This window comes from Amblyomma mixtum, chromosome 1 (assembly GCF_055824585.1).
Source record: "Amblyomma mixtum isolate Tamu chromosome 1, ASM5582458v1, whole genome shotgun sequence".
Lineage (NCBI taxonomy): Eukaryota > Metazoa > Arthropoda > Arachnida > Ixodida > Ixodidae > Amblyomma > Amblyomma mixtum.
The window spans coordinates 234,190,621-234,212,607 of NC_143012.1; the positions used below are offsets into that span (position 1 = coordinate 234,190,621).

Here is a 21,987-nt window from a genome sequence, read left to right on the forward strand (position 1 = left end):
TGCAGGATGAATGTTCACCACGAAAAAAGGAGCTGGAGGCTGTCTGTGATCACTGACGATCTCCTTCACAAAATCAGACATGAAGTTCAATAAAATAGGTGCCTATGATAAAAAAATTGCATAAACTTGCTTCCGAAGAGTCAAAGACAATACTAATTCATGGAGCCGCAACTGCAGAATAAGGGTACAAAATGTTGTGCGCAAGGTGAGTGCCCAAGATGCTGACCCAAGAAAGAGCACAACACGAAAAGGATGGGTTATGTGCCGAACTTTCTCGCATACTACGCACTGGAAGGAGACCAATTCCATGACCCAATAGTGACCAGGGACGAACCATGAGTTCTCCAGCATATGCCTGAATCCAAACAACAATCACTGCAATGGAGCCATACGTGTGCCTGTGAGACAACACAAATCCAAGACTTCTATTTCAAGCAGCAAACAGATGGTCACAGTTTAGACAGATGTGGCGTTCTGTGTATTAAAGGGGCCCAGAAACACAATCTTAGTTGACTGTTTTGCCTGTTGATTGCATACAGTGAGTTACAATGGTGCTATTAGCGTCGGTAATACCGCTTATATTCCGTTTTTTAATATTTTAATGTCCTTCCAAAAACAAATTCATGGCTCTGGTGGTGTCCCCACTCAGTGGCGGGTTTTAGCAGCGGATATGACATCACCTGGCGCAAGCTTGATGATTGAACAAACAGTAAATATACTGCAAATTGTGTGAATAAATAGAGACACATTTTGTCACCTGTTGGTGTTTTATATTAAATCAACAAAAACAACTTGTTTGTCTTAGATAAAAGCCCTGCAAAGCAAGCAAAATAAAAATACACCACCAGGGGCTCTGGCATGGAAACGACGCTGCCAGTCTCAGCAAGAACGAGCTACAGAGAGCAGGCAACCATGTAGTGAAAACTTCCGCAACGTGCTCTGGCAGGCTGTTTTGATTGGTTGCGCCAGGTGCCGTCATTGGGAGAGCGAAATAGGAGTGGGAAGCCCCACCAAAATCGAGTTGAGGGCAGCGTTTTCTTTGCTTGTATTTTGAAATTTCTTCATTGAAAAACTCCCGTTCCTGTGCATCGATTCCTGTAACTCTTTTTAAGTCAGCATCTGTGTGACATAAAGAATCCACCTGAAGCATAGCCGGTATCCCCCAAAGCAGTGTTTCGCAGCCCCTTTAACTTCATGCCTCCAAGCACAAGTAATGCTGCTGCAAACTATAAAACTTTGGGATGGCTACGGGTCCCTTCAAAATGAGCGGAGGGGACTGCTGACAAGCAGCATTCACCTGCTTCACGACAACACATGGGTCTACACTGTGCACGACACTATACCTGACTTCAGGCAAAATTCAAGTGGGAGGTTTAGCACCCCCCATATAGCCTGGGCCTGGCGCAAAGTGATTTTTTTCATTTGTTTCTTCACCTGGAAAAAACCTCTCCTTCATCTGAAGAAGCATCTTGCTAGGAAATGGTTAGCAGATAACAAATTCGACACAAAAAGTCATGATGTGGTTTACACTGCAAGCGGAGACGTCTACGACCACGGCATCGAAAAGTTGGCTCCCAGGCTATACAAGCTTTTCGTTAAAGGTGGAATATATGCCAAAAAATGAAGAAATTCAATGTGATTATTTGTGAGCCACAGTTTTGTAATACTAGTAGTGCACCACTAGTGCACCACTGTTCCAAAGCTAAAGGGGAGAAAGGAGGTAGTCAAGGCCTCGTCCAAGTCTGTCACACTCTTGGCCTCTGCCGAGAATACAGTAAAACCCCTAACTGCAAGTCGCAAAACAAAGAAAAATTTCAAAGCAAACGACAGTGGTCCACACTAAAAAGCACTCAACCACGAAGCCATGCCAGTCATTACTGGCCTACCCCGAGCAACTCCTATTTGTCTGCTGCAGGAGTATGCGCAGCTCAACACACTGCAAGATTTAATTACCCAGAGACAAACCAATAGAGCACGGAAAGTTTCTCTTCGTCCGATGTTCGCGCCTCAACCCCCTCCATGGGACTACTGTCACATTACATCAAACAAGCCTGCTCGTCATAAGAAGTCGGAGTTCCTCTCACCGCCGTTACCACAAACTTTTTCTACGCAACATGACAGCTGCACTCTTTACACAGAGGTCGCCATAACCCCAACAGGAGGATCAACTGCTTTTATAAGCCCGACACACCCTCAACTCTACGGCTGACAAGCCCACTCTACTGACACCTCATCATCTCTTTCTTTGGAGCTGCAAGCGATATTAAATGCCATAGCAGCCTTACCTGATGACCCTCCTTATAACCAGGTGCACCTATGCACCCATTCACAAGAAGCCGTGAAGCATCTAAAGAAAGTCCGCGGTACCCTTCGGGTTTCCCAGGCCATACATGCTGCTTGTAAATCTTACCCGGTGCCTATACTCATTCAGTGGGTTCAAGCTCGCACAGATGTCCACAGCATTGCACCTGACATGATATCGCGTGTGACTGACATTCCACAAACTCCACCTGCCTCTTTGCCACCAGATCCAATTCTGACACATCTAACATCTTCAGCCTCCCTCAGGCAGCGTACACGTGCTCTTATTCCCCCGTGTACCTACCCCATTCCCCCCAACCTATCATGGGTGGAGGAGGTCTCTCTGAGGCGGCTGCGTGTCGGAGTGGCCCTTACGCCTGCTGTTCGCAACCAGTGGCAAAGTGCCAAGATTCCTGCGCCGCAAAAATGCCTTCACTGTGAAGCACCCGCTTCCAACACCAATGTCCACCACCTTCTGTGGACATGTCCCGGAACTTCACTGGTGCGCGCTCGAGTTCTTCAAGAGGCAGGCCTGTCTGCCAACAATGACTCTACTTTGCACGTGTGGATAACGAAAAACATTTACGCCCGAAGCTTATGTGACTTTTTACACGCAACCGGGCTTCATGCATTTTTGTAACATATTTTACCGTTAGTCACTAACATCACGTTTTATGCCGTGCGGCACACTCAGCGTCACAAATAATTCAGTTACGAGACAAGTACTCAGATTCCCACAATACTAGTCTCGTGCTGCAAAAAAATTAGAGCTGTACAGACACAACACAAACATTTTGTGCATCTCGCGGTTTTCCTTTAAAGATATCCATAACCGCAGTAAACACACATATAAACCCAGAAAGCTGAAGTGCAACTTGACTAATAGTTTGCACAAGTAATTTTTTACCATCACTTCTGGATTTGATGGGTGCCAGTGTGAAGCTTCTGTGTGGCATCCCATTCAATCCACTGCAGCGCCGGTAATAATGTGCGTTTCGATATCCCCGACACATAAAGAAGTTAATTTGCTGGTGTATGTAGCTTGAGCCTCCATCACATGCCACTGAGCAGCCTGTCAGGTATGCATCAGTGTTCCCCATCAGATAAGGTGACGTCACAATTTTTGTTCTGCTCGAATTAAATGTAGCATTTCATGTCAATTTCCTTGCACCTGGAAATCTAGAAGCTCTTCTCCAGCCAATATTAAAGGTCTCATTAAATGAAATGTCAACCGCTGCCTGTAATTGAAATATGTTCAGTGACAATCCAACACAAGCAGAAAGCAAACAGTATACTTCGCTGGTCTTTAAAATTTCACACCTGTAACCCCTTAATTAAGCTTTCTACCCTTACTTGTTCTGAATACAAAACTCCCTTACACAAACCAAGCATATAATCACAATAAAAGTACAATATAGCGGCACAGCAGTGCAGGAAACAGCTGACAAGGAAGAACACATGAATGTTGATTATGCAGTCACTTTAATAATGCAACATGGCTAGAATAAAGCTGCTACCCGTGAGAAGGGGGGGGGGGCGTCAGACACGCCTCTTTCATATGTCCCTTTTCTTAGCCTGCCTCGCCATTGATTCCCTTAAAGGAGTATAGACACCTAATTTTTGGTTGCGTGTTTTCTTCTTTGTAATGATACTTAAGACGTTGCTATATACATATGTCGCAACATAACATTCACCTACAACCGCTACATAATTCCTAATCGAATTCTTCTCCCACTCGTCTTAGTTTCAGTTTGAACAGCCAAGCGAAGGCTGTGACATAAAAGGTCAGCATAGGTCTCATGGCATGAAAAATATTGCCATGTAGTCACTGCTTCGTCGTTTTACTTCACTACAACGTTGAAGCCAGGCTGCCTCATGAGCTGGAATCACAATGAGTGAGGAAGCGGCGAATATATCACGATTTTTTTCATGGCTCACATCACCTATACTGACCTTTGACATCATAGCCATCACTTGGCTGTTGAAACCAAAACAGGTGAGAGAAGAAAGTCGATTATACATTATTTGACGGCCATAGGTGATTACCAGGCAGTGATACATGCACACTAATGTCTGACGCATCATTATTACAAAGAAAGCATGCAACCGAAATTTTATGATGGTGTGGACCTCAAAGCCACTGATGGCTCAGCACACAAGGCTGTGTGACATGCATGCATCCCTTCCTTTTTCTGAGTACAAGCAAATGCACTCAGGTGCGACTGACAGCGCACCTTCGGCTGGTTCATCGCCAGGTGATATCACATTCACCGTGGCAGTGATGCCTGATAAGCACGCCTAAGCCACCAACAAGCAAGCGAAAGTTGTGCTCGAGCACTGTGATGACAGGGTTGCACTGCCCGTGGGCATCACAGTTGCGCCGGTTCATTGCAGCCACCAAGACGCTCCCGGACTATGCCTAGGGAAACGCTGCCCTTCTTGGCCTTGCAGCGAAGGTCCATCAGCAACGAGCATCGCAACGGAGCCTGATGAAGCACCTGACGTCAGTGGCTGTGTCTATCACAACACCGTCACCGTACTGCACTGACCTTCGGTTAGTGAAAAGTTGCTCTCTGGAACCACTGCAATTTTACCCGCATTGCAGGGCGGATTCGCATGCATTGTTTTTCTAGTTTCTTGGCCACAATGGCTGTGTCACACGTTCGAGAATTTTTGTGAGCTTGGAATAAACCGGTATTTTGTCCCTTGCTTGCGGCATTTCACTCGACAGGTGGTACCACGACTCACGAACCTCACTAAATAGGGGGCGTGGCCTTTAAGAGGAAAGAGAGGCTTAGAAAAAAGAATTGCTATCAATGATGTCACAATTATGAAATCTTAAGAGAACAAATACTTTTGTGCACTCATAATAAACACCATATTTACTCATGTAATGAACCCACCCACATACTGAACTCCCCCAACACTCCTCCCCCATTTTGACATTGAGAATTTACTTCTTTTTTTTTAACCTCGTGTATAAAACACGCACCCGAACTTCAGGGCTGCTGTTCAGCATGTTTGCTTTGTCTCGCCATGATTGGTTGGCACTGACGACTATCATAAAATTGTCGGATTGCACCGTGGTACAGCAAACAGCTTTTCAAGCAAACGATACTAAACACTAACATGGGTGATGCAGGGACATAACTTGCCTACCGCACTTTTGATGATGATGGACGGATGGACAGTTGGACATATGATATGAAATTTCAACTCTTAGAAAAAAAACCTCCTGAAACACTTTTTGCCTGCACAATGAACCCTTCCACCAAACCTGGAAAAAAAGTGGCTTCATTATGATAGTAAATATGGTATGCAATTTAATCTCATGTAAAACAAGTCCTTGTGCACTTACATAATATGTTATGCAAGTTTTGTGTCGAGAGCTTTTAAGAAATTGTGCTGCAGGGAACTTGCTAAATTGCATGTCGTTGGTTTCGAATTTACATCAAGGAATGCACTGACAATAATATTATCCAATCTTTTAAGGGACACACAAGACAAACTGAAATTGGCTAAATGAATTGATTACCACATTCCAATGCCAAAAAGGCTATGTTCACAGAGTACCTGGCTTTCATAAGCTAGAAAAGGCACGAAGGCAAAAACATGTATAACTGCCAGTCTCACTGTGCTTTGGCGTTGTCGGCTTCATCAACTTTTATCCATGTGCACTGCCCTCTTTCACTGAACCTCGAACCAAAACCGAAGTGAAAACCGAAGTGCGAGCACACCTCATTCACATTTGGCCTAACCATGGTAAATCAACCATCACTTAATTATGCGACCTCTGAGGCTGAACACCACCACCATACACCTCCAGTGATCATGATAGTTTTGATGTCATCATCAGTGTCATGAGTTTGAATCTAATGGTGGAAAAAAAGCATTCAATTTGCAACTCTTTGGGTTCTGCTCAACAACTGTCAACAAAGCCACGAAAAGCCAAACAATCAAATTTCATTAAGAACAAAAATTAGATGGCATTGTCCTCAGTATCCCTTCAAGAACAGACCGCGTCCTTCACTTGTGCAAAGTCCGTGGATTCTCCAAGTTTTTAAGTAAGAGTAGACGTGCCTGTCTCAGCTGCAGGCACAGGAATCGCGCATAGCACAGAGCAACGGGCAGAAGTGCCCACGCAGACTTGCTCATTGGTGCTCAATATTTGGTGGGCTGAATCCAATCCTTCGCGGAAAGCAGTGGCACGAAATGCGCGGTGGAAAAAATTGAGTTCACCACTATACACAAGAGGCGATACAGGACCGTGGAGATTAAGTTATGACTGAACGGGCAGGCTGTGAAGGAATTTAATACACTAAGGATCTTGGAAATGTGGCTCTAGAAATATGGCAAATGACACCACACGATTCAGAAACTAACCCAATGCACAGACCAAATCTGCAGTATGCTTAGGAGAAGAGAGAGACTCTTTAATGAAATACAGAGAATTTAGCCGGCGTTTAAAAATCGCTGGCATGCTGCTCTGCGTAGGGAGGGGAATTTGGGAGATAAAGACAGAAGGAGAGCAGTGTTGAAGGGGTAAAAAAAAAAACAAAGATAAAATTCGGCCATGAAATGGGTACTAAGGATGCAATGGCGAGTATTGATGTAACCTATGGAATGATGGAGTGCATAGTCCGACAAATGGGCTGACGAAGTTCACTGCATGAAGAATGCATGAAGGTAACGTGCAAGTGAATTTAAAGTTTATCGAGATGTCCAATGTCTTTTAAATATGTGAATAGAAAGTTCATTGCAAGTCTCTGTTGCCTAAGACAGGCTAAGGGACCTAAAACTTTGTCCATTGTTAGGGGCACTGGGCAGAGCTTCTGCATGCAATGTTCATAGTGCGCAAACTCAGCATACGCAGGGCACTCAAGCAGGATATGTTCCACAGTTTCTATCGAGGCACAGTTGTCACAATGCGGACTGTTCATTTGTCCAAAACGGTATCGCAAGCCGTTTGTATATGCAGCATTCAGACGAAGTCGGTGATAAAGTGTTTCCAGTTGTCGAGGAATTCTGGGCGAGAGTCTTGATCTAAGATGTGGGTCGATTGAGTGAAGAAATTGGTACTGATGTGTCGGCAAACTCCAAAGCCGATACGTTTCTTCGGAAGCTAACAAACAGAAGTGGGGGCGTAAAAGAAGGGGATACACTCCAGGTGGTCCCAGCCTTGATCATTCTGAGATAGACATACAGCCTCCCTTTCCACAATGAAAACGATGCAAGACAAAATAAACACACACATAAGGAAAGCGTACAAGATCGCCCTGGGATCTTGTACACTGGGATCTTGCGTTGGATCCACATCCAACACAGCGGTCCTAGCCATGGGCACATACGCCACCTACAAGGAACACAAAGCATCCAGAGTTGGACAAGAAAACAGACTGGCCCTCAGCCCGACAGGATCCAGTCCTAGAAAACCTGAGGCAGCTCCCGCCAGAGGAACCTGACTGAGACCCCAAAATGAAACTCGACCTAGAAAAAAAAAAAAACAAGAATACAGAGTCCTGCCAATACCCAAGAACACGGACCAGCTTCATCACGAAGCACGGAGAAAAGTCAGAGCAAGGAACATCCAAAACATGATAATTTGTGAATGCACGAATCTCCTCTTCACTGACGTGAGCAAGCGAAGAGGAAGGGGGGTAGCCATCGCAGCGGTCACGAACAAACCTTGCAACAAGCTAAGCAGTGCAACCATAACGACCAATATCCAGGAAGCAGAAGAAACCGCTCTTGCCTTTGCGATCAAACACGCAAACTCATCAGGGGCTTCAGCCATAATACTATGCAACTCCCGGCAAGCATACCGAGCCTTCCTAGATGGCAAAGTGTGCAGGTAGGCAGGTCATATCATGAACATGAACCGGCCAGAAAACAGCCAAAAGCACAGCACAATCCGGATCCCAGCCAATGAGGTGGTACTGGGAACAAGATGGTGGACAGGCTAACCCGAGGGCACTTCCACTCGGCTCCTGACACGCTGCCATCTGAACCAGTAACACCGGGCTTAGACGGAGAACTAATAGACTACTATAAACTAAGCAGACACCGGTGTGCACAGCCACACAGACCTAAGCAGGCAGGAGGCCATGATGTGGAGGAACATCCAGGCTGGCACCCACCAAAACCCAGAAAGACATAATAAAATTTGGCTAGGGCAATATAAATCCGACAAGTTCACAGTGTGTGGAGAGGTCTCCGACCTGTTATACACGATCTGGAACTGCCCCGATCAACTCGGAATGATATTCAAATATAGAAATCAGCCATGCACAATGGGAGGAGAATTTGGGCCACACAGGCCTTCCCTATCAGCGTCAGCTGATAGGCCAAGCCTGGAGAGCTGCCTTCGATGGTGGTTTCCCGGACTTGGGCGAACCGCCCGACTAAATTTTTAAGGACTAAATAAAGTTTACTCTCTCTGCACAAATGGCTCACAACTCTTTTTACAGGCCAGATTTTGAGACATTTCAATTCTGTCAACTTTAAAATCTGCAGTGACAAACAAAGTACCTATTAAGAGGATATTGGGCAAGATGAAGCACTTTAAATTTAATCAGTATTTCAAATACACTAACTCAAATTAATGAGGGTTTCCTGTGGTTCTGAATTTAGCGGACGATCTCCTGTCTTGCCATTTGCTATGTCACTATCATCAGCCCAACTGTGCCCAATGCAGGACAGACAGGCCTTTCCAACTGACCTCTTATTAGCCCTGTTCTGCACCAGTAGTAGCCGCCTAATCCTAGCTCATTTTGTAACCTCAACCGCTTTAGCTTCTTTCATATTAATTTTCAGACCCACCATTCTACATTGCCTGTCTAGGCCCCTTATAACACACTGCAATTTATCCCCTGGGTTACTTAGCAGGGTAACATCTATGCACCCACCGCTTAGGTCATGAAAAATCCGTGTCTTCACTGGTCAGCGCATATATCCACCCATATATCCATGCAGGACAGTTAACCTCTGGAGATACCTTGAGGGAAACCCAGCTTCTTGAGCCAACCGGTGTTACCCGAAGTTCGACTGAACCTGTGAGTAAGCTAACCTCTGGAGATGTTTTAAGGGAAAACCGGATTCTCGAGTCGACCGGTGTTTTCTGAAGTATGATCTATCTTCTGTGAAGGCTAACATTTGTACGATGCAGCAGTACCTCTTCCTATACATTCATGCTACAGCTTTAAAGTGCTCAGAAATTGTTCCATATGAAGGTTTATGGTTTGTGATGGTTTAAAGTCCCAAAGCGACTCAGGCTATGAGGGACGCCGTAGTGGAGGGCTCTGAATATTTCGACCACGTGGGGTTCTTTAACATGCACTGACATCGCACAGTACACGGGCCTCTAGAATTTCGCTTCCATCAAAATTCGACCACCGTGGCCGAGATCGAACCCGCGTCTTTCGGGTCAGCAGCCGAGCGCCGTAACCACTGAGCCACAGCGGCAGCCATTTAATTCCATTACGTGTGTCAATGTGATAGCAACCAAATATGTGGAGCTGTCTTCATATATCCACTCATACCCAAGCACAGCTGCCGAACGCCGCCGCGTGCCTGCAAAAGGCCACAAGATGCATGATATCACAATCCGGGAAGATCAATCAGTGACACCCAGGCACAACTGCCAGCCACCCCAGCGCTTGTTTCCGCACCAACATGCAGTGCGGCCTCATGACATCGCCACCCATGCTGGCCAATTAGCGACGCAGTGGACACTGGCTTTGCTCCAACGAGGCTTCTATGCTATCGCATAAAGTAGTTTATCAGTCCAGTTAGCAGCACCGAAGAAGTTGAATCAAGCAACATTAGAAAAGCCATGGCGGATAAGGCCTACAACCATAAAACAAGCTGTATTTTCTTGTTTCCCTTATACTACCATTACTTCATAAAAAAATTTCAAAAGAACATCTAAGCCACCAACAAATGTCCCCACAGGTATCATGGACCACTTCTCATCAAACAATCAATGACAAGTGAGTAACGGCATCTGCTGCTTCAGCCAGTTCTTGCGTTATGACAACCAACAAGGGTGCTAACAGCACCAATGTGGTGTGGGACTGTGATGTGCACACTGGACTGTCAAGGGGTTTTTTGGAACGCGGCGTGTGGGCAGTGGTGCGTAGGACAGCGGAGCGTCGTACGTGCCAGCCCCGCGTTGCGCGTGTGCGCGTGCGAGTGGTGTGCGCGAGGCAGGCACGAGGAGCGTAGAGCTACGTGTCAGCAAACCGAGGTGTTGAGGAAGGCACCGCAGCACAAGTCTGGTGGTTCAAGCGTGGAAGTGGCAGCGGTCGGACGTTGGGTTCGAGCTGCCAGTGGCTTCCCTTGGATCACCGACGCAAGACCATTAAGCCTCATTCAAGCGTGGAGGTCGCAGCCGTCAGACTTCGGGTCTGTGCTGCCGTGGACCTCCCCGAATCATCGACGCAGGCCTACTGCATCCATTTCGAGGTCAGAAGAGGCAGAAGCCAAGGCTTCCTGGGATAGGCTGCACAAGCGTACGGTGTTTGCGGAACACCGTCAACAGAACCTGGCTACAGTTTTCCTGCTGCAGCTGCTCAGTTCTTGGGGGAGGCTGACACGAGTTCGTCAGCATCTCCCGTATGCATCTCCGTTCCTCATCTCCTGGCTCTCTACCATCGCCTTCCTGAACGCAACGCCAGCGACGCATCGCAACTCGCCAGCCCGCATCTGTGCTACCTGCAAGGCATTCCCGCACCACCTGGGACACTTTGTAGCAGGTGAACTCTCTCCTTTTTATCTGTTGTGTTTTACGCGTGCCTAGTGTATGTTTCCTTTGGTGTTTTCGCTTCTTTTATTGGCTCCTGTCCTTTAAAATATAAACACGGCTTCGTTTTGTTTTGTTTGATTTCTTTGTTCCTTTCTTCGAACCTGCACGCAAAAGCGTTCCCCTTCACCATTCGGGGACACGTCCACCGATTCGCGACAGGGACCACGTGCCAACCTTACACCTAGAACATGTTCGCCAATGCAACCAGAACACACTAGCAATTCTGCAAAATAAAGCAGTTGCTAGAATCCACAGCTACAAGGCATAGGCACACAGCTAATGCAGAACTGCAATGCGCTGCCAGAGTCAAAAAACCCTTTTAAAGGCTCTTGCACTGGAAGTCAGTGTTAGCTACCGTTACGTACCAGCAGGGTAGGTCCTGAATATTGAGTCAATGATGTCAGCCGTCAGGTTGTACTTGAGACCCTCCGTGCCATCCGTCTGCGGCTGGACATCGACTAGAAATGCTGCCGACACCCCGACGGGCTGAGATGAAGGAGACACCTGAGAGTTCCCCGACTTCTTCTGGAAAAAGAATAATAAGAACAAAATAAAAAACAAAGCATAAGCCACATTGGTTGCTCCAAGTTAAAAAAGTTACGAAGCTAAGAAAGTAAGCTGTTGCTCCTTAAGAAAGTGGCAGTTCTCCCGTACCTTCGCGGGATTTCGTACAATCTTAAGAAGTTCGGTGCCAGGGCTGGCATCAAAGTGGTTTTCTCCGCACCAGAAAAACTCTCCAGGATATGCAGGAGAGTGAATGCAAATGACGCGACCATCGTTTGTTCAAAGCGTTACCAACAGCACTTCATGAGATGTTCAAAGAGCATCGTAGATTCCATACTGCTGGCCAGTGGTAAGCGGTATAATGGCCAGACTTGGAGGTGTCTCAAAGAGAGGCTAAGGGAGCACGCAAAGGCGCTGAAAAGAAATCAGCCAGTAGAATGATTGAGCACATTCTCAACTGCCGTAGCTGCACTCCCGCTTGGAAACACTGCAGTGTGTTGCACAGCTGCAAGACACAACTATACTCCATTTCATACATTAGGTACGACACTGGGAAAGGCACAGAAGTACATGGTCCACATGAAAAAATAAAGGGAAGAGTGTTACTCCACGCTTCTTTTCTGGCTAAGCGGTCTAAGGCACAAGAAAGCGGCAGCGTGTTTTCAGCAGTAACTGTGCATTTAATCAAGCTCATGACAAATGTATCATGTAGTAAGCCTGTGTGCAAAGTATTTGTTATTTTTCATTAACCACAGGAATGCACTACTTTTTTGTTGTGGATGTAGGCAGCGTAAACAAGAGCACTAGCTTTGACAGCATTGCACCTGATGTTTGACACAAAGTATAGGAAGAGAAATAATTGAAGCTGATTAGATTGAAAAACCTGGTAGTACATATGTCAGCAATCCCACAGTTCTGCTCTAAGAAAGAGAATTCAAATATCTTGTTCAGCAACAGAACTGGAATTATGCAGTTCACCTCGTGGGATAATAGGAGATCAGTTGATCTGATATTTCCATGTGTGATTTCCTTTCTTTCATTTTGTTGATAAGAGCACCTGCTGTATATAAGCAATTGGTCTCCCAATAAAAACCCAAGTTGTTAGTTAGCGCTCTGTCCAGTCAACTTTGTTCTTTCCTGTGCTATCCTTCTACGCTTAAAACCGATTCCAGTAATGCACCAAAAACGTTCTCGCAGGCGAATCATATCTGTTCCGCTGAGATGAATCCAACGCTTCTCCCAACTATTTTCTCAAAGTGAGGTCACTTTGGCTAGTACAGAGTGGCACATACTAGTGATTTTATTCAACAGCTAGCATAGAAATTAACAGCAAGAACACTTTCTGCATGCCAGCGAACCACATACATAATACACAGTGCCCAAGTATTTTCCAAAATACGCCGCATATGGTCACAGCGAGCCCCATGTAATTCGAGCAAAACTACAAAGCTTAACGGGCACGCAGCTTTCAAATCGCGAAAAATGGCAAAAATAAAATTGCTCGTTTTAATCACTGTATTTGTTCATATGCTTTGCTTTTCTATACTGTCCAGAAGTTTTATTGTTGAAATTCAATGAGCAGTACCCTAATAAATCGTTTAGTGAACCGCAATGTCACTGTATATCGAGGAAAAGGTCGAAAAATCGGCGTCTGTCTCCATTCCGGTTTTCCGACTAGGTGCTCACCTTGTGGAGCAGATTTGTTCATGACTGCTTTATCTATTTTGATTCCGTTTGTTTTGTTGCATTCATAGAACTCAGCTACATGCAATGAGAATCTTGATTTTTTATTTTGATGGATTGCAGATTTTCGGTTAGACATCAGACATCGTGTTTACAGTTCAGGCATGTCTATGCCAACTGCTTTGTAAAAAATGAAAACAATTAAATTTGTGTTGTGGAAAATTGTCATCACACATAGCATGCTTTCAGAGATGCAGTGAATGTCGAACTCGTCTTCTACCACCATATTGTCACGTAGTGGTGACTGCAGTAAGGCAAACAGGAAAACAGCGAGAATGTCTCAGAAACGAAACTCTTTATTTGGGCTGACTTGCGCCCGCAAAGAACTGAATCACTCGGTGGCGGTGTAGCAACGAGTGTGCTCGGCGGATGTCGAACAGAATGCCCGCTGCTCACGGCATCGTTCAATTTAAAGCCGGCAAGGTAACTTCGAGATAACAGGTCGAGATCATCTAGAGTAATCTGGAAACACGTAGATGCAGCTCGGCATGGCTGTGATCAATCGAGATTAATCCGGTCGTTTCTCGCGTCACAAACACAAATGATAACACCCCTTTCCCGCGGCCTTGCGCGAACGAACGGACACTACAATGATACGTGGCAATATGTCGAGTCTGCAGACTTTGTGCAAGGCATACAAGAGAAAACATTTGTAGAAAAAAAATGTTCTTCTTATATAAAGCTGAAATTTGGTCTTAAGATTAACTGCATTACTAACATGCAAAAAAATTCGTATCAAAATTCATCAGAAAGTTGGTGTTGAAAGCTCAATCCCTCCTTGAAGCACTGACCACTCGAGAAACTAAAAATGCGCCTGCAAGCCTCCACGGCCAATGTTCCAAGGCCTCCACACCTTCCCACTGTGCCACTCCCTGGTCTTTTGCCTACCACAAGCCTGCTAGTGACTGCAGTGCCACCTCGACTGTTTGCAAACAAGCAGGAAGTCTATGCACAGACAGCCTCTTGTACATGGACCATTTCTTTTAGAGTGGAAAAGGTACTGCGGCTATCTTGCATTGCACTGACTCACATCATAAGAAGGGCACTCACCGTGTGCCTCATACGGTACTTTTGTTTATTTTGGAAGATTACCTTAGGTTTGTGGGCTGCACAGCTAGATCCTGGCCCGGCAGTGATGAATTCGGTTCCTGTCTGAAAGGCCTTTATTTTTCTTTTCTCTCGAGCCTACCCAGATCTACCTTCGACCAACAACTAACAATGCCACCAACCCTTCAAAGTGTGCCTGACACAGCTAAAAAAGGAAGAAGCAAGCAGCTTACCGGAGCATGATTGGCCCAAAATTCCTCTGGAGTGATCACACGGCTCACAACCAAGTTCCTGTAGAGCTCGAAAAGTCGTGGGTCTTCCTGGAGAATCCTGTAAAAAAGGATATCTTAAGGTGCGAGCAAATTATTGCACCAATCCCGTTACAATACTGTTCCAATCCAAATCCTTTCATCCAACCTGTACAAATCCACATTACTGCAACCACCTGCAAAAGTCTGTTGGTGTGGCAATTACTGATCTAAATCTGTACGGGATGAACGAAAACCAAAAGAGAGGAATTGGTATGCTGTGCCAAGGTAAGGTAACCAAAATTTCTAAGCATACAGAGGAGCACTATATCAAAGTGAGGCACTGGGATGAGGCAGCCACAGCTGTTGAAGGATCGGGTTGATTGATAGGAGAAGCCTTTGTTCTGCAGTGGATGCATTCCAGCTGATGACGATGACGTCAGCCGCAGCAACAATCGTTCATATGAACACCACATCTTCCTAGCCATGCACTAGATGGCCTGAACAATGCCGTCCAATTTCTTCTTAAGTATCGAAATAAGCTTTACCCATCAAAACAATGGTTGGCGGTGACATCTAGGAACACAAGCGATATGATGAAGTGGACAGACTCTTTCTTAATAATATTAGCACACTAGGGGTGTTATCTACGACACCATTATATTACCATGACAAGTAAGTTGCAGTCTTGGCTTATTGGTCCACCTCGGATTAGCTGACAGCATGGGCAACATAGTTGCTCCATCCTCATCAAATGAACATCCCAAAATGCAAGGAATTATCACACCCACAAACAAATCATGTGAGCGACATGATGCTGCCAGAAAAGTTTTTTCTATTTCTCGATATCCTGCGACACTCCCATGAATGCCAATTATTGTGATCCACAGAGCTCCTCACGTGTTGCCAAGACCACAGCAGAGAGAACCGGAGATATTAGCACATGCAAAAAACGATACATTGGCCACCAAAGTATGTACAGATGAAAAGAAAAGATCCCGTTTGACCTGCCCTTCCGCAGGTTAATAATGTAACTGCCTACAGAAAATCCTAACATGACCCAAAACACAAAACAGAAGCCTGCATATCATGTATGCACTGCCACAGTAGCCCACTGTGCACGCCATAAGCATGCATTCTGAAGGCACCACCGTTCCAACACTCAGGAGTGCAGGCGCCGTATGCATGGCATGTGAGTAAATGTCAATCTTTCTGATCCCTGCTTATAATCCTTCGAGTGCAAGTATGGATGTGAAAAACATTTATCCACTGGCAAAAAGGCTGAGATTAGTGGGTAGTCAGTAGTGCCAGATGGCCATCAGTTGATGGCTGGTGACGACCTTTTCGGCTCGCTCAGTAGCCTTCACTTGCGTGGTCAGGTCCAAGCTGAGCAGCACATCTCCCCATGCTTCAAGTGAGGCAGAAGCCACGAAATTTGAAGAAGGAGGATCCTCCGGACAGTCCCATAATATGTGATCTAGGGTAGCTAGGTATCCACCGAGTTTACAGTGCAGAGTGGTTTAATATGTGCGCATATACCTGTGGGCAGGAATGCGAGTAGGCCTAGAGTCTGCGCCAGATTATTTCTTGATTTTTGGTGAAGGATATGTACAGTGGCAACATGCTTAGCCTCACATGGTGGTGGTACTGGGCAATGTCATGAAAAGAGGTCAGATTCTCGTTCGCTACATCAGAGTCTGAGATACCCATTGTTTGGTCAAAGAAATCTCAAGTGTGATTGTGAGCAGCTTCATTCCCGGGATTGTCCGAATGGGCCGGGACACAGATTAGGTCTATCTCCCTAGTATGGGTGTCTGGCTGAAATACTACTAGAATTCTGAGAGCAGAGGAAGAAACTCAGCCCCTCGAAAAGTTCCATATGGCCAATTTGGAGTCGCTGATAATTACGTCAGCACCTGTGTTGGCAATAGCCATGGCTATGGCTGCTTCCTCTGCAGTTCCGGAGTTTTTGGTGAGCATTGTGGCCACTGCGAACGTTTTAGAAGGTGCGTCCAAACATGGCTCAGCCACCGCGTGAATCGCAAATGTGCAATCTTTCATTCTATAGTGTGCGGCGTCTACATACAGCACTCCTCGTTGGCCTCCGATTTTTGACATGTGGTGCTTTCGCCCTTGCCTTTCTTCTGCCTTCGTGTTGTTCAGGTTGCATGTTTTTAGGCAGGGGTTTGACCGTAACCAATTTTCATATGTGTAGGGGTATCAATATGGGGTCATCCGTCATTGATACCGCTGTAAAGCTTTCTCGTCCCACCACCCCTGTATGTTCCATAACAATGCCATTCTATAGGCCGCTGCCTCCTACAGTGACACTGATATGGCTCGCGTTACTTGCCTTTGTTTGAAGAGCCACAGCTGCAGCAGACTTCCCCCTATATGCCTATTTTTTATGTGCCTCAAAAACACAACCAACTCTTACGTACTACACCCATCTTCAATAACTTCAATCCCAGTTTGTGTACCCTCTCACACTCAACAAAGTTTCACCCGAGATTACTTTTTAAGCACACATGAACCGTTATATGGTTTAAAGCTTTTAAATTTCCACGTTTCTGTGTCACTAGATTTTTAAGCAAAGATTTGAAAACAATTACACATTACAAAAATATGCGTGGATGAAACTTCCAAAGTATGAAACGACCTTCAGCAAATACTTTGGTCAAATGCCAGACGCAATAAAAAGGAAAACAGATGCTGGCTTTTTCGTGTTTGAGCAGCATGCATAAAGCATGCATTCTCTTACTGTCATCTTTCTTCTATTCTCACTTCCAGGAAATTTCAATTAACAAAGGGTATCAAGCAAAAGCAAGACTGCTGACACAGCATACCTGTTCTTTTCTTCAAGGTCCGAATTCAAAGTTCGCTTGAACTTCGGCAGCAGCTGCTGTAGTAACTCCTTGACGCTATTTCTGTCTTCCAGCTGAGCCTGGGTGCCCGCCGGATTAACGAAATGAAAGGTGGTGGCAGAACCTTCAGCTCCATGAAGTACAACTTGGAGCTGGACCTTGGCCTTGCCCTCGGGTGAAATCTTTTGCACTGTACAAAAAAAGAACCAATGACATCAAAGTTCCCTCAAAAAAGCTGCCAGTAAGTACAGCGATGCTTAAACGGTGTCCTGAGTATAAACTGTATGCACCTAATCTACCACATTGTGCATCCGGACCTCGATCATTCATAATCTCGGTAAAATCAAGCTTCAACTATTTGCTTGGTATCACCAAGCTAGTGGCATATCTTGATTCGCAGCAACTCAACAACGCTGCCAAATTACGTGGGCGAGGAATAAAGACAGAGGTTAAACTTTTGCCTCGCTCGCGGAGTCGACATCGTGGTTCGATTGCTGTTACATTCCCTTGAAATATAGGAGCATATATACAATGGTCATTGACAAGACTTTGAAACAAGACAAGCATACATGATCGTTTCAGACAAAAAGGTGCTCTTGTTACATCTTTCATAGCGCGTCACGTGTAAAGAGCCCAGGTGCACTCACTTTTGATGTCTGCATACTTGTGACTCACGGAAAAGGAGTCCTTTCCCTCCAACATCCAGGCAATGCGCTCTGCCATCAGATAAAGCGTTCCGTTGTTTTTCTTGTAGCGCACATTGCCGACCATCAGAAGGACGTCCTCCGACGACGTGCCCATGGCTGTGAACTGGTGTGATGAGCTCTTCTTCAACGAAGGCACCAGTTGATTCTAGAATTCAGATCCAGTGCTGATACTGAGGAGTATTTCAGAGAGTAAACCAACGTTAAAAGTCACGCCGGTGATGGCACAGTCACAGACACCGGTGGTGGAGCAGTCACAGACGCCGGCGCGCATGCGAGACAAGCGGCGATTCATAGAGGATTTCTTCATACAGTTGTTCAAACGACACAGAACTCATTAACTTAGCCATGATTTTGCGTATCCGGTACAGCTATCATTAACAAATCAGCGCAAGGGTGGCAACAAAGAATTCATTTGCATTATACCACATCACACAACTCTCGCAAAACCGCCTAAACCTCCATTCAACCATTCAACATGTTTCGCCCTGTCGACCACCTAGCGGTGTGCATCGTCAGCAATCTATTTTTTGGGACAGAACTTCGGTAAACCGCCCATGGATGGCGACACCAGCCCTGGCGCGCCGAGATAAACCCATAGAGTTTCTTACTACTACCTAGAGGGAAAGCTGGCGACGCTGCACTTCAGCCGCCATGGACGCTCAAAGCATCATGGGGCGGTGAGCTACTTGTTGCGGCACAGTCGTAGTTTTTCGGGAACACAGAGTGGCAGTACTAAGGCGTTTCATTCCGAAAACGTAGTTCGTGTGTGCGCAGACGACTTTCGCGCTAACGCAGTGTGCAAAAGCCATAGTAGTGAAAACGCAACGACACACGACGCCAATAAAAGGTTTTACTCTTCCGAAATGCCATTAAAAAACCTCTTAAAGTATCTAAACAACAACATTTTTTTAAAACATATTTACTTTTAAAAGTGCGCCTGTTAATTACGAAATATTAGTTTTTTTAGTGTTCATCACTTGGCCAATAGGAAAGCTAGTCATCTCTTGTTTTAGGCAAACTTTGCACTTAAATGCTTTTCTGCTCGGTTGTTGCAATCATTAGACAAGATGTTGAATGTTAGGACGTTTGTAGTTATCAAACAGCTTAATTTTTCTATTATTTTTTGGCCAAAAGTTGCAGTTCCGCAACAAGTAGCTCACCGCCCCATGATGCTTTGAGCGCCCATGTTGGCTGAAGTGGTCTCGAGGGGTCGCCATGCAAACTCCCATAGACGGGCTACCAGCTTTCCCTCTAGGTAATAGTAAGAAACTCTATGAGATAAACCTATTGTACCGCATTTCTTCGAGTTTTACTGGTGGCGAACTCAGCAGTATGATTTTAACCAAGTTAACGTTGGTTTGAACACCGAGGGACAACCTCCGCTCAAAATGCTGCCGATATTTCATGTGTTCGTGACGTTTCTTATTTTCTTTTCGCCCTTTTAAATGCATATGAAGAAGGACTAAATAAGACGAGTAATTACCAAAAACATATTGAGTCTAAATAATTTCGCCGAAATTCGAAGTGCATGCCCCTGTATAAAACGATAATAGGGGAAACAAAATATTATTAGTTACATATGCAGCCCAGCCCACTTATAACGATCGCAGGCATAACGATCGATCTCCTATTACGGACGAAGCTGTGTTCCCGTCAAAACATATGTATTATGACTATGGCACTGCGTCTGAGATAAGTCATGGCTGCACCTATCGGTTATAACAAACGAAGAGGCGCCGTAAACTCGTCCCGAAGTCGCAAGAATTCGGCAGAGACAATGCTGCTTAGGTGCGGGGATACGAAAGCATAAGACGTAGACGTTTAACTGGTTGCCGTTTGCGAATTGAGTTTATTTCAGACGATCAGTCCTTTTTTTCTCCGAAGTATAACACCACCCGCGCACGCGCGTGTATGAGCGCGTGTGCTTGCATTCTACTTTAACTAGACCATCACGCGCTTCCGATCTGCATATATATGTTAATGTGTAAATTTCTTGTACAGTGTACAGTCAAGGACAATTGTCTCTGGACCACGGGTTCTTCAAATGAAGACGATATCTCTGCTATTAGCCGGCGGCTAGAGGCGACAATTGTGGAAGTGAAAGTCAAAATTTTGTTCTTTCATCTCCGCAAGAGTGGCCTCCAGCCGCCGGCTAATAGCAGAGCTGTCGGCTTCGTTTTAGGAACACGTGGTCCACAAACTTTTGACCCCGACTATACCTTTGTCCCCTCACCTCTTTCATTTCATTTCTTCAGCCTGCCTGCTATCCTTTATTTCCGCTGCCCCAGCTCAGGTGATTCCCGTAGCGATGGCAGATGCCGGGGCCGGCAACAATATTTTCCTTCCTTTTATTGTCATGTTAAATATTAAAACCACCACTACTACTACCCGGAACGCTGTACAGCGAATGGTTGCATCACAGTTTTGACACAAAAGTCTGGGACGGTACACAGCGCAAGGTACATAAGTCGTTGGTTCGAATCCCTGTCGCAAGCTAGCCTCGAACTTGACTAGCGCATATTTAAGCTATATACATGGGCGTCCGGAAGGGGGGGCAAGGGGGGGCGGTTGCCCCCCCTTGGAATTACGGATATTATTTATGCACTAGTAGAAAACAACTACATAGCTGCCGCCTCCCCCATAACCGGCCATCGGGTGCACCCCCCTGGAAAAAGTTCTGCGGACGCCCTTGGCTATATATGCGACGAGAAATGTTATGACACCATCCGGAACGATGAGCGACAAACGGTTGCGTCGCAGTTTTGGTACGAATGTCGCCAACACATATGGAGGTCGGCCAGTGGTGAATATACACAGACAAACGACATGTGTACGATTTTCTAAAGTTGCGGCTCTCGGCTTGATGTGTGCATCATACGGCTGCTTGACGTCACGCTTTTTGCTTGCATTCGCTGGGATTTCCTGTACCTCTGCGAGTACACATACGCGCACGCGCACACACGCCGCCTGCTTCTCTCGTAAAATTAAAAAAAAAAAAAACAGCAGTTGTTAACACCAACGTTTTGTTAACACTGGGCCGCGGTGCGCGGCGTCCTGTATTACTCCGCTGGCCAATCGCAACAAACGATGTCACCTTTTTAATGTTTGACTATAACAAACAAACAACGCATCAAAATTCTAGAGCTGATATTTTTTTTTTATTGCGATAAGCTCTTTTGTTTAGGTAACAAAGAAACGTTTAAGCAGCGGACTACTTTTTCATCGTGAAGGAATTCTGTGCGTGGAGGCTGAATGTGGGCGGGGCCTCACTTCTCATTGAAATGCGCTTCCCTGCCAACGCGCAGACCAAAGAGATCCCAGATCCCGTGATGTCTCAAAGAACATTTCCTTCCTACATGCTACTGCGTGCAGGCAGTGTGCAGACGGCAGCCTGTCTGCGTCACCTATTGCTATAATAATTAAAGCGAAAAACAATGAAAACTGAAATCGGACAGCACCCGATGGTTTTCGGGTAAAGCACCACCTGGTTTCTAGGTTTATGCGGCTCTACTTCCGCGCAAAGGTTGCTTCAAGAACCCAGTAACTTTGGCGAGGTGTCGCTTTAACGCGTTAGCACTGTACGGTTTCTAGATAATCGCGGTCCTGTAACGGGGGAGCTATTATAGTTGGTAAATATGAAAAAGAATGGTATCGTGGGATAGAGCATTAATTAGAGCCAAAATGTCCAAAAATGGGCGCTGCCGGAGCAAAAGTAGCGCCAAATTTGAAAACGTCGGAAGTATGGCACCGCGTGACCAGAAGTGTGGGCG

At 45.7% G+C, this 21,987-nt stretch overlaps 1 protein-coding gene across 2 annotated transcripts in view; it reads right to left on the reverse strand.

The window, feature by feature from the left end:
• Positions 1-18,706, reverse strand: part of Tfb1 (transcription factor B1) — a 42,231-nt gene extending 23,525 nt beyond the window's left edge. Inside the window, exons 1-4 of one of the 2 annotated variants that reach the window (XM_089564664.1) lie at positions 18,158-18,706; positions 17,493-17,700; positions 14,632-14,728; positions 11,470-11,626 (exon numbers count right to left, since the gene is read on the reverse strand). In XM_089564664.1, coding sequence (XP_089420790.1) covers positions 11,470-11,626; positions 14,632-14,728; positions 17,493-17,700; positions 18,158-18,311 — 616 coding nt within the window. In that variant the 5' untranslated portion in view covers positions 18,312-18,706. Of the gene's footprint in view, positions 1-11,469; positions 11,630-14,631; positions 14,729-17,492; positions 17,701-18,157 lie in introns of both variants that reach the window. The other variant, XM_089564657.1, reaches the window with a different exon arrangement.
• Positions 18,707-21,987: the final 3,281 nt, after the last annotated feature.